Source organism: Sphaerodactylus townsendi, linkage group LG09 (assembly GCF_021028975.2).
Source record: "Sphaerodactylus townsendi isolate TG3544 linkage group LG09, MPM_Stown_v2.3, whole genome shotgun sequence".
Classification (NCBI taxonomy): Eukaryota; Metazoa; Chordata; class Lepidosauria; order Squamata; family Sphaerodactylidae; genus Sphaerodactylus; species Sphaerodactylus townsendi.
Window position 1 is genome coordinate 27,585,641 of NC_059433.1, and position 13,256 is coordinate 27,598,896.

The 13,256-nt window shown below is 41.9% G+C and overlaps 1 protein-coding gene across 1 annotated transcript; it reads right to left on the bottom strand.

Annotated features, from left to right (window-relative positions):
• Positions 1-510: 510 nt before the first annotated feature.
• On the bottom strand, positions 511-10,960 carry PRL (prolactin). Its single transcript, XM_048508648.1, has 5 exons — positions 10,885-10,960; positions 7,211-7,392; positions 6,738-6,845; positions 4,236-4,415; positions 511-950 (listed from the first exon to the last, which is right to left on the bottom strand). Exons 1-5 carry the CDS (start codon positions 10,922-10,924, stop codon positions 759-761), a joined length of 702 nt encoding a protein of 233 aa, XP_048364605.1. The 5' UTR covers positions 10,925-10,960; the 3' UTR covers positions 511-758.
• Positions 10,961-13,256: the final 2,296 nt, after the last annotated feature.

Here is a 13,256-nt window from a genome sequence, read left to right on the forward strand (position 1 = left end):
GGTCTTAAACAGCTTTTTTTAAAGGGTTATACTCATTATTAGAGGAGAGTTCTACGAACAGCTGTTAGTGTTGCTGACTAAATCAACATCTTATTCAGAGACATAGAAATTCCAGATGCTAGGGATGCGCACTGAAGAAGACTACTGCTTGTATGAATTGCTTGTGGACTTTTTGGAAACATCTGTCTGGCCAGTGTTTGAAACAGGATGTTGGGAAAGCTGGAACAGCGGCCATTAATAACCACCTAAAATGAAATCAGTCAAGTTCAGATCTGATTTTCTGTCATGTTTTTCTCTCTTTGGCAAATCCTACCACTTATTAACACACTCCAATGCATTAAATGCAGTGACAAAATGACAGTACATTAATTTTAGGAGACAGCAAATAACTTCCAATAACTGCGAACATTGATGAGACCAAGTTTAAAATTTGAACCATGTTGGAGATGTTGGTGAGTGGAAAGAGACATGTCTGGTGCTTAAAATTTGAACTAATCACGATTTGTCATATACTCATCATTTGAAATTTTTATTGCTTGTCTTGACTATCAATGTGATGGCAACAATGAGGCAGTAAAGTAGTTTTAACAGAAACTGGAAACAAATTTCTTGCATCCAAAACAATGAAAGACCAGCGTGGCTGTGAATCTTGTGCCACCAGACAAGATCTTCCATCAAGTGTACAACAAAAGAGGAATAAGCTAAAAGTCGGCAGGCATGAAGGTTCTAATGCTTGAATGAAGTGAGGTCAAGGTTACTTAACAGTTACTGTTATGTATAAGGCGACACTTCAAGACTTTCAAGTAGTTGTCAATTTTATTGGCGTCCCTGTGCAAGCAGTGCAGCAGATTGTAGAAGGCAAAAAGACGTGAATCTTCATCAGCTAGCTGGAGGGATGGGAGCCCTGACCATGTAGAATAAACTTCGTTGCCCAAATCGTTAGAATGAACCTAACGAAGAAAATGGAGGAAGCAGTGAGCTCAATTCATAAATCGTCAAGAAGACTCGTGTCTCAGAACAATGGGTTGGATCTTGTCACAAAGATATGGGCAAGGAAGGACTTCAGTATTCCTGGCATTTTACTTCTCATGGGAATCTGAAATGCCACATCTGCCCTTGGAGGATGGAGGACACCCAGGAACAGCAGGAGGGGGCAGTTGGAGGGTTGCCCCGAGAGGACCCCTCCTCTGCATGCGCAAAACCTTTCAACACAATACAACTCAACAACATTAAAGGTGTTGTAAGATTAAGGGTGACCATCAATGCAGCGTTAATTTGTGACATGAAATAATCATTGCTTAGTTTTTGATGCCCCAAATATAAAATGTCTTCATACTTTCCCCTCCCTTCCCAGAGCAATACAGAATCCAGCCTCATGATTCTTCCAGTTCGTTTTACCTCCCTCCCTCCAACAAGGACGTCGTCTGGGGATCCCTTATAAAGATAGGAAATGTTCATGGGATCAGGATTGTGTGGAATCTCTATCCCACATGATGTTATAGTGCCCTTTCTATGCCTTATTCAGGTATATAGCTCCCTATATACCTTATCCAGGTATATAGCTCCCCTTTTGTGTGGAGTGGAAAGGGCATCTGATCAACGGAAGGTTACATTTCTTCTAAACAATGACTGTTGTGAGGTGTTGGAAGCTGTGGCTAAATTTTTAACTGGTGTAATTTCTATGCGTTCTAAATCATGTTAATTGAAAGATTGTGATGCTATGTTTTTGTCATTTATATGCCATTAAAGGTATTTGCATTGAATTGATTCTTCCAGTTTAAGTGGGTAGGCATCAAAGCACTGCCACTACAACCAACCTACTCGTTTCGTTTAAAAAATTAATAATTGAAACAAGCCACAAAGCACTGAGAGATGAATTGTCTATCTGTTATCTAGATGATCATCCACCATATGAGAGAGACTTTGGAACACACACTTACTCTAGAGTTGGGGGAACATGTCTAATCTCTGATCTAAGGAATGGCCTAACTTCACCAGATGATGAAAAAGCATGATTGAATGAATACTGTGATTTGTCAAGAGCTTTATTTAGGCCTTAATCACCAGGATTGTGTTAGATGGAATGATGTGGGACTGATGACCTGACGTGATCATATGCATGTTTTTGTTGATTTTGCCTCCCTACTGGTAGCTCTATGTTTGGAATTCCCTGTGGTTGTTTTTAAACTTAATTTTCAGTTGCACAGGGCCTGATTTGAGTTGCGAACATGATTTAAGCCTCCCTCTCAGGTTTTTTCCCCCAAAATAAAATTTCTCTGGGGACCTGTGATATACCTGATTGGCTAAGCTAAGGGTCAATATGGCCCATTAGGCATATGCTGCCCCACAGGTTGTTTCAGATCAAGAAAATGGTGAGTAGGCACTTAAAAAACCCACCCAGGAGCTCCAGATGGAAAAATTCCAGTGTGTATCTGGCGCTCCTTACTGCCTCAGTGGTAAGGGTCATCTACACACTGGTGTATCTGGTGCCTACCATCATTACTGTCCCAGTAGTGGTCCCAGTATTATACGGGCAGGGTAGGAAGAAGGGCAAGTTCAGGCCTCACAGTTTTGAACAAAAATAACAATGCAGCTGTTTACTGATCATCTAATGCTCATGCTACTGAGTTCAGCGATTAATTCTAGACCGAAATGGTTAATTGTTTGCCACTGAGGCCCTCACACAGACTTTGTATAACATGTACTCATCGTATCCATATGAAAAGATGAAAACAAAATATGTGATGGAACAGACCTTTCATCGTAAGTGTATCTGTTGTATATAATTTCAGGCAAAATCTCTTTTAGTTTTTTTTTACATAAGAAGCTAGTAAAATCAACTTCAAAAATGCTGTTGCTTTCACTCAGTCGATCTTGTGCCTGGATGCCTTTAATTCAGCTCGAAGAACTGTGCTGTGTATGCAACAGTCTTGGCAAATGTTTACCAGTCCTAAACATGTCATATGAATACAGCCAGAGAAATGTACGCTTGCCATACGTTGGATTTATTTTTTTTTAAGGCTTTTACTAATAGCCTTGAACATTCCCTAAAAAAACTAAGATGCAAGTAACTTGTCTCCTTCCTCTCTGTAGGCATCATGCTCCAAGCAGCTTTTTGGACCAAATAAAATTTTCTGCTTTTCTGGCTTCCCTTTTAGTAGTAAAAAGCACCATTAAATTACAGCTGACTTCTGGCGACCCTATACGGTTTTTAAGGCAAGAGACATTCAGAGGTGGTTTGGCATTGCCAGTCTCTAAGAACATAAGAACATAAGAGCAAGCCAGCTGGATCAGACCAGAGTCCATCTAGTCCAGCTCTCTGCTACTCGCAGTGGCCCACCAGGTGCCTTTGGGAGCTCACGTGCAGGAGGTGAAAGCAATGGCCTTCTGCGGCTGTTGCTCCCGAGCACCTGGTCTGTTAAGGCATTTTCAATCTCAGATCAAAGAGGATCAAGATTGGTAGCCATAAATCGACTTCTCCTCCATAAATCTGTCCAAGCCCCTTTTAAAGCTATCCAGGTTAGTGGCCATCACCACCTCCTGGGGCAGCGTATTCCAAACACCAGTCACCCGTTGCGTGAAGAAGTGTTTCCTTTTATTAGTCCTAATTCTTCCCCCCAGCATTTTCAATGTGTGCCCCCTGGTTCTAGTATTGTGAGAAAGAGAGAAAAATTTCTCTCTGTCAACATTTTCTACCCCATGCCTAATTTTATAGACTTCAATCATATCCCCCCTCAGACGTCTCCTCTCCAAACTAAAGAGTCCCAAACGCTGCAGCTTCTCCTCATAAGGAAGGTGCTCCAGTCCCGCAATCATCCTCGTTGCCCTTCTCTGCACTTTTTCTATCTCCTCAATATCCTTTTTGAGATGTGGCGACCAGAACTGGACACAGTACTCCAAGTGCGGTCGCACCACTGCTTTATATAAGGGCATGACAATCTTTGCAGTTTTATTCTCAATTCCTTTCCTAATTATCCCCTGTGTGGGTTGAGAGAGTTTTGAGAAAACTGTGATTAGCCCAAAGTTATTCAGAAGGCTTCATGGGGAGAAGTTGTGAATCAAACAGGTTCTCCAGATTAGGGTCCACTGCTCTTAACCCCACTGGCTTTCAGCTTCCCTTTAGCATTGTAAAAACTTCTCTGAAGCTTTTTGGACCAAATAGCTCATCTATGCTATCATTATATGTCCACTGAAGAGTACCCGGCTAGAAGGGATTCTGGGTTTCTTTAACTCACCCGCCCTAATATGTTCTGCATTCCTTCCAGAAGTTGTTTGTTTTGTTCCTCAATCTCCACGGCTTTCCAGAGGATGGTATCAGGAGCTTCTTTGATTCTTTGAACCTCAGAGGCCAGATGGAGCAGAGGGTCATTCCAGGAACGGAGCATGCTCAGCACTATGTTTATCAGGTCTCCATGCTGCTCAGTAGCAAGAAAATGATACAGTTAAGTAAGTCTACACTTACCCAGGAGATGGTTAATCTATCCTTAGAATTTCTGCCTGAAATTTCTTTTTATTGTGTTCTTTCAACTCACCTGTCTTTTTATAAGCAATGCTATTAGAGGCTGTTACAAAATTAACTGACGTTAATAAGAAAAAAAAATTGGACAGTGAGTAGACAGATATATACCCTAGATATATTTGATCAATTTTCTTGCAGTATTATGTGCTGGTAGAAGTCACTCTGTTCAGTCATAATGGATAGAATGCCAGTTAATCTGATGAAAAACATGAGCATTAATAAGACATTTCAGAAGTCTGGAATCTTGCAAATATTTGAACATAATGGGATATGTAGTCTGTGGTATACCACTTAATACTTCATCCAAAGCATTTCTAATATCTACATATAGCACAGTAAACATGCCCAGGCAGGGGTTTGGTTCCCCTTTTGAAGAGCTTTGCTGCTGGGAAGATTTCTTTTGAAATTTTTGTGACTGCTTGGGGTGAACTTGAAGATCAAAGGGCTTTTTTGCTTTCCTGGGATCCTCCCAGCCATTTTGCTGCCCTTGAGACCTCTGTAATGTTGACACGAACACTTTCCACTTTGCTTACTGCGGCAAAATATACCTACCCTGCGGCACAGCCCTTTCCTGCCTCTTTCACGGAAAGAACGGCTGTGCTACAAGGCCCAAGTGCCGAAACACTGCCTACCTAGCCAATGCAAATAGAGAGAGCACAGTCTCATATGTTGGTTTCTGAGGAAGCAGAGGACTCATTGGATGGATGGCATGCAAAATGAAAGATCTTGCCTGCAAAGGAAATGGCATCGTTAGCCCTAAATAGGCAGTTGGGGGGATTAGCTGGAGACAGAGAGCAAGAGGGGGTAATTGGGATCGATAACCTGTGATGCCAGGATAGTCCTGGGTGAAAACTCTCTAAGCAGCAGTCAGCTAAATAATTAAAATATGGTTTTATTAAAATAACAAACCAGGAAATATATTTTAAGCAATGAACACACACACACACACACAAACACACAAGAGTTGACTAAGAGAAAAGGAAAGAAGGTGGATATGGTTTTAGGGATGGGTGATAGTTGCCAGTCTTGAAGAGATGTCCAGGGAAAGTTCCGCTGAAGAGGAAAATGAGCAGTGTTTCCAGGAGCAAAGAGCCTAGATATAACTAGGGATGCATGCACTGATCCAGAACACACACATGTGCACGGACGCACACACACACACACAAACACAAGAACTAGTATTTATACCCCAAACATGGGCCCTGAGACAGTATGACGTAAGCTGGCAAGAAAGCTAGAGACGTATAATGTTGATTCCAAAGCTCCCTCTTCCACGAGTGGACTGGCATTTTTCTGGTTTGTGTGAGTGATTTCTTCTTGTTTCCCCTTCCTACTATTCCATATATGTTGCATACCATGCTGTTCGGGAGGATCTCCTGGTTCTCAGAAGCTGCTTTTTAGGGAGCATGGAGGACAGCGGAAGGAGATGGAAAACATTTTGTTCCATTTGCAATCCATTGGACCCCACATAATAAATTTAATATTTGTGGGGGTTTAAATGTGAATCATGGTGATCTCTTTATAGGTGTATAGTGTGGCTTCACAAGAAGAGGCAGCATGGTGCAATGGTTAAAGTGTCAGACTAGGATCTGGGATACCCAAGTTTGAATCCCCACTCTGCCATCGGAACTTGCTGGACCAGTCATATGCTTTCAGCCTTGACCCTGGCAAGTACTTGGATGGAAGACCTCCAAGGAATACCGGGACATGATGCAGAGGCAGGCAATGGCAAAACCGCCTCCGAACATCTCTTACCTTGAGAAACCTACAGGGTCTCCATAAGTCAGATGTGACTTAATGGCCAAAAAAAAAAAAAAAAAAGGATTTCGCAGCACACATTCTGTCAGATGGCAGGTACAGGGATTCTCCTGCGTTCGGGGTCCCTTTACCATCTATGGGACCCCTTTCCCCTCCCCCTCTCTGGGAGGGTTTTTAATAAGGGTTTTATTGCTGATGCTGTTTTATTATATTGATCGCTGTATTTTAATTTAATGGGTTTTTAATTGTATATGTGGTAAATATGCTGTCCACCACCCAGAGCCCTCCGGGGGTAGGGCGGTATACAAATCCCAGAAATAAAATCCCAGAAATAAATAAATGGGAAAAATCTAAATTTCTGATCTTGATAGCATTTGAATTGAGTTATGTTGGCATTCTGCTCTGCAATAGGTCACATGCACATTCCCTAACTCCTCCAAAGAAAACAGACACAACTCACATGAATCCGCTGCACTTCCTCCTTGTCATCAGGAGTGGGTAAGGTGGCAGTGTGGCAGCTGTTAATGGCCTTTTCAATAAACCCTCGGCCCTGAGCATAGCGTTCATCCTGAAGATAAGGGAATACTGCAGTTAGTAAAGTCACTAGCCAGAATTGTTATAACAAGTAAAAAGCTTCTTTTCATTTGGCACTCAGGGACATTCATGCACAAATCACATAGGGCAATAATTTTGTGGTATCTATGATCTCGTTAAATGTAATTTACTTTAAACTGCCCTATAAAAATGTATCACATGATTTGGGTTCTCTATAATCTGCTTATCAATGAAAATGTCTTCATATTTGCGCCTCAGAATTTTGCCTCAGCGGCATGTTTACACCAGACAAATAGTATGCTCAAAGGTAGATGTTCTTGAGGGCTTGTGTCATTTTCAACACAGATTAAAAGGTCGTTTCTGTGATAGGGTACTTACAAATTCATTGAACATTTCTGCAGACAGGGAGTGGATGTAGTGTGAGAGTTTGACGGCGCGATCAAAAAGATCCCCCAGGGAGACCTGGCAATTGTCCGATCCATTGGGACAGATAGGTGAAGAAGTTACACACTTCCTTGAAAGGAACATGTTCGTAATCAGCAGAGTGGCCAGCAGCACACCTGTTCAGGTACAAAAAGCAGGAGCAGGTCACTCAATGAGAAACATTTGAGACAAATGTTTCCGCGGTCTACTGCCTCCTGCTTTAATTTTTGACAAACAGTCCCAAGCTAAGCAATCCACTGTTTTCACTGTATAATTATATTTGCATAGATGTAAGAGTGTAGAAAGACAGGTGAAGTCCTTTTCCTTTCTGACTTTCTCCCAAAGCGGCTTTCTTCTCTACAAACATATGGCATTTAAATTAAACTGAAAGGAGGGTAGCTAGGTCATTCCCAAGATTTTGATTGTTTGGGGATTTTGTCTGTAAATTTTTAGCAGCTGTGCTGCTTAAATTCTTCTGCCAGAGTAACTTTTAAGTGCTTTCAAAGATGTGCAATACACTGAAATTCATCTGAAGAGTTTCGGAATGCCTTCGTAAAGCACTTCTCGTAGATCATAGCTTGCTATAATCACAGAGCTATTCATTTTACATAAGTGGGTCTTGAAACAAGAGTCCTCAGAACCCATACTATCTGTTAGATTAGATGTAAGAATTGCTGCATCCATACTTGCTCTGAATTTAATGAAATCTTTGTCGGCTGAACTTGTGTCATAACCCTGCCTAAAGTGCACTGTTCATGTCCTACCTTTCAGCTATTGATGTGAATTTGGGGTTTGATTTGGATCCAGGAGCCATTCGACTTTGTGATCCAAACACCAGCAATAGTGTGATGCTCACTACAACCAACTGAGTGTCTTTCTGAGGTTGCAAGAACTGGTCTTCAAGTCAGATGTAAATAACAAAATAGGGAGTGGGGATTTCCCGCCCCCCCTTAGGGTGGAAAGCCCTGACTGGTTAGCAGACAATGCTGACATGAAAGAGGAACGGCTCTGTTATATACCTAAGTCCCATTAAGGTAAAACTACCATGATTTCCCTGCCTCTGCTTTATTTCATGAACTCTAGTGCATTAGTTAATATTGAGAGATAAAATAAATTACTACACATTGTTGTGTATTAGCATTACATTTGGTGTAACAAAAACGAAAATTAAACACCCTCCCTTTCCACAAACCTTATCTTACTATTTTTAGTTGCTCTTTTAGTATACGAGAGCAAGCCTAAATAGATCTAGTAACTGGAGCATACTCTCAGGAAAGTATTCTTAGGATTGTACTATAAATCATATTAATCAGTAAAGCTATACATTTTCTTGAACTGGTCCATAACGAAGACGGCAGTTTCCAGGTTTGCGCTGCACACGTTGTTGCTGTCAGATGACAAATTAGTTCATAGTACAAATGCCAACCAAAGTTACTGACAGAACAATCCTAAAGAGTGTTACTTCCGTCTTAGCCCATTCAATTCAAAGTGCTTAGACTGGAGTAACTCTGCCTCGGATTGCACTGTAAGATACAGACGCCCTGTCTCAGGGTTGTAGGGGATACTATATCTCCTGATTTCCAGAACGTTGCAGTACATGAGCACCAAGCATTATATTCCAAACTATACGAAGAAGAAAAAATTGCATCTGATGCCTGACAGTACCAACATTCCACCGATGAGAGCTTACACATTTGCTTGAAACAAACAACAGGCTCCACAGAGATGATAAGGTCTGTTTTTACACAAGTGTATCTTCTGAAGTTTTATCATGTTTATAGAGGTACACCCAATTCTGTTCGGCCAAAGTGGTTTTATGTATTTATTTAAATTAATGCATTTATAACCCACCTTTCTTTCTAAGGTAGCCTACCTAAAATAGCATAAAATATATAGCAACAAACAATAGAACCAGAAAGTGAAAACAATGTAAGTAACAGAAAATACAGCCCCCAAACAAAGATCACGAATAAATCAGATTCGAGGTGTCATTGATCTCTTCAGCAAAAGCTCTCCTGAATACAGCGGCCTGGCAAAAGTTCCTAAAAGTGGCAATTGTTCACAAGGAAAATATAAGCCATCTAGGAGTGGCCCCTGTCTTATGTTTAAATCCTTCCATCCAATAGTCAACTTGGTGACTCTACCCTGAACACCAAAGCAGCGGATGAGGTCACTGCCAAGGTAGAGGAAAAGGGAAAAAGAAGTTCGGAAGTCGCAGGGCAGGGGGGCATGTCCCCCGGCCTGTGCGATGCGCCGGAGGCTGGAGGACACGGTGAGGCGTTTGGGGGACGGCGCAGCCTGTGCGGATGCCGCGCCGTCCTCCCCGTTGCAACTGGGGCCGTTCGTGCGAACGGTCCCGGGGGGGTTGGGTCGGCGTCATGTACGCCAACCCAACCCCCATCGTGGCCGTGCAGAAGCAGCCTGACATTCAGTATATGCCACTACCATAGAGTCTTCTAGTTGAGGTGGGGCAGGTGTAAGGGGCAAGTTGCCCCTAACCCCAAGACTCATAACAGTCCTTAGAATTTCAAACTCTGATCTTCCTTCCACTTAGAAACCTCCACGGAGCACTGGGGTTGTTTTCCTAGTGGTGGGGGCAGGGGGATGAAGGGCAAGCTGCGAGCCCTTTGTCAGCATTCCTCAACAGCAAGCTGTTGGCAAACAGCCGTTTAAAACTGCTAAGCCGAGGACAAGACTTCTGGAAGCCTTTTTCAAACTCTTCAGCCCACCCCACTTAAGAATTTTAAAGCAGAGTGGGGACTAGAATTCCCTTGTCTCTCACTGTGAAAGATTATGTGGGTTTTCCCCCTGTCCATGTTGTATATCTTGTCCAACAAATTTTACTAAATCTGAAGATTTTCCACTTAACATTGAACTGCATTTCATAAGCTGTTGTATCTGGTAAGCTTATATTTTGTAATCTTTGATGCCAGGCTTCTAGTATTCAGTTCTGACACAATAGAATCCTTTTTGTTTCTACTGCTTTAGTTTATAGTGGTTTTACTAAAAGACCCTTTTTGTTTCCCTCTCAACCAAATAGTTATACCTGAATTGACTGATGTTCAAACTGAAATATTCTGGGTTTTGACCAATCATCAGGTATTCAGTTTGTAACCGAAAAAGATTGTATGTTCCCATTGATGGCTCAAATGACTTCCACTGGTACTGAGTCAGCACAGATCACAGCTTGTATTTCAGTACTTTTTGTTTTAACAATGGAGAAGTTGGGGGGGGAAATTCAGAAGTTGGAATGGAAACTTATATTCCATTCTATAGGATTCAAAAATATCTAGAACCTACTGGTAATATAGTTTCCCAAGCTTTTGTCTCTGGGCAGTATCTTGGTATCTGAAAGCTCACCAGATTTTCCATTAAAATTCTCCCCTCCTAAGCAAAACTTTGCCCTCTGTAAATGTCCTTTAACTTTTAAATAAATTCCTGAAAATGTTGGCCCGGGGTCAAGCGCTACGTAGTTAATTCTGAAGAATATACTGCCCTTGCAGAGCCATCATTACATTCATGGTGCCCTCATCCAAGTCCATCCAGATGATTTCGTTGTTCAGTTACCAAAAAAAAATCCCTTACTCACTATGAGGAAAAAGACACAGTAAAAATTACAAAAGACATACCGTTCAGAGAAAGTTTCTTGCCTGCCATAGTAGTGGCCATCTCTGCCCACCTCCTTTATCAAGCCAATGATGGAAGTTCTCTTTCTGGTCATCATCAGGTTTCAGCTTTATATCCACTTTGGTGGCCATCCTGAATAAATGTAGCAGGTTTTGTTCACCTTTTGCCGCTCACTTCCCTCGTCATTGAGATTAAAGTCCTTTATGACAAACATAAAAAAGTCCCTACCATCCAATTCATATTCAGTGAGAGTTTATGGGCTTCAGGAAATATCCTGATTAATTAAGTTGGTTACTAAAAGTTCTACATTAAGTGTTAGGGATGGATAATCTTGTTCTTTAACTTCTACATTAAATGTTAGGGTTGGCTAATCCAGTTCTTTAACTTTCTCGCCCTTCCCCCCCTCCCCGGTTTTCTAACTAGTTATAGCAGTCAAAGAAAACTGAAAAATTAGAGACTTTTGAATATGAGGTCCAAAAAATGGAAGAGAATCAATTAATGTTCTTCCATTATAAGTATGTTATCTTTTTTAAATGGTATATTCGTATTAAACCATGGACTTTAACTCTCCAGGAAGGAATGGACAAGAAGACTGAACCAAATTTTGATAATAGGTTGGCTCTTGTACATAATTTTTTGCTAATTGCAGGGCCTTCATCTGACAGAAGTTGTGTTTTCCAGTGCAGGACAGCTCTATCCAATGGAGGACGATCTCACTGTTAACAGAGAACACTCACTGCATCCAAACCAGCATTCTTAGATTTTTATTTCATGACCACGTGACATTTGAGGTGCTTCTTGTACTTTGAGATTCGCAGTTAACAGGAAGAAATACTTGACCCTGGCTCATGTTTTAGAAAATGTGAACTGGACATAAGGTGAAAACCAAAAGAGCAAGACAATATGTCAGGTTTGAAGGGAGGGATCATCAGTGTTCAAGGAATACTTATAATAGCTGTATTGTTCAGGTAACGTCTTCCCTTTTCACCTGACTCCTAATCCTGTGTTCATAGATAGGAAACTAATGTGAATGAGCCAGCTGAAGCTGAATATTAGGAAAGGAGGCAAGATACAGGAAAAGGGGAAATGAAGGCTTGTTGGCTGTTTAAGGCACTGCAAGGCTTACTCAATACTGTGCCCCTCAGGAGTGCTGGCATTCACTGTCTTGGGATGGATGAACCTGGACTCACTGCAACTGAGGGTCTTTTCATTTTGGAAGGGACAAAAAGCATTTTTCATCATATCTGAGTGATGAGATGTTCAGGGGTCTTTTGTTCTGTAATCACAGCCTGAAACCATCATTCAGGCCTTTGAGCTTTTGGAGTCCACACTGGCGATGCTACTGGCACACAATTGCCCATGAAGTCTGTGGCATAGCTGCAGCTGATGCAAAGTAGAGTGGCCTCCCTCTTGATGAGGATGGCTTGTCAGCAGCTCGCATCTTCGTCCTTTGCCTGGACTGATGCCTGATTTCTTTCAAGGTGAATGAGTCTTAATGCACATTTTCAGGAGAGTATATTTCAGGTCCAGCGGGATTTGGGTTGGATTCATACCTCATTTGAGTAAGCTGATTTCTGCAATGGGATATGCGTGTATCAAAATATGCTTGGAGGGGGTGGTTTGACACTCCCCCCCCCCTGAATTTTGGAGAAGTGGGTTGAATCAGGACATTCTGTGGTAAGATTTTGTCACGGGCCATTTATGCATGTATTACTTACCCCACAACTGTCTGCTTTGTAAGGGGGTTTTCCTGCATTTTTTTTGTTTGCACAGGGAGTCTCCTCCAGTGAAGGGTTCCTAGCCGAGCCAATCCACCATTCCCTCCCCCCTCGCTTCCTTCTAGTTCACATGCAATCTCCGGGGGGGGGGGGGTATTGCCATCTTTGTTTTACTGTTATTTCACTAGATCTCGTCAATTTCATGTCAGTTTCACTGGGTCTGTTGCTGTAGTGATGGACTATTATTGTTTACAAAGTCCTTCTGATTGTTCTGAAATGGCGGCCTGAAGAATGGAAAGAACTGCTGTGGAGTGGGCAGGGGGAGGAACAAGAAAACCCAAAGATATCTTAGTGCATATGGATCACCTTTGCTTTCCCTGGGAAGGGAGAGAAAAAGCCACACTTTAACAGCTTTGGAAATGGTCGAGAATCTCTCATCTGAGAGTGTGGTGAGTTCTAAAGAGGGGAAAACATATGCATAACCAAGAATAAAACCCAAGGGGAATGTACACCCAGGCCCCTTCCGCACATGCAGAATAATGCACTTTCAATCCACTTTAAAAATTGTGTGCAAGTGGATTTGGCAATTCCGCACAGCTGCAAAGTGCAATGAAAGTGGATTGAAAGTGCATTATTTGGCATGTGCGGAAGGGGCC

What these genes read in the sequence shown, in the direction of transcription:
- PRL (XM_048508648.1), bottom strand. Translation starts at nt 10,924, where the DNA reads ATGGCCACTACTATGGCAGGCAAGAAACTTTCTCTGAACG. An exon ending in CAAGAAACTTTCTCTGAACG is followed by an intron (nt 7,393 to 10,884) that starts GTATGTCTTTTG and finishes GTACCTGAACAG; the next exon opens with GTGTGCTGCTGGCCACTCTG. An exon ending in CAGAAATGTTCAATGAATTT is followed by an intron (nt 6,846 to 7,210) that starts GTAAGTACCCTA and finishes CCTTATCTTCAG; the next exon opens with GATGAACGCTATGCTCAGGG.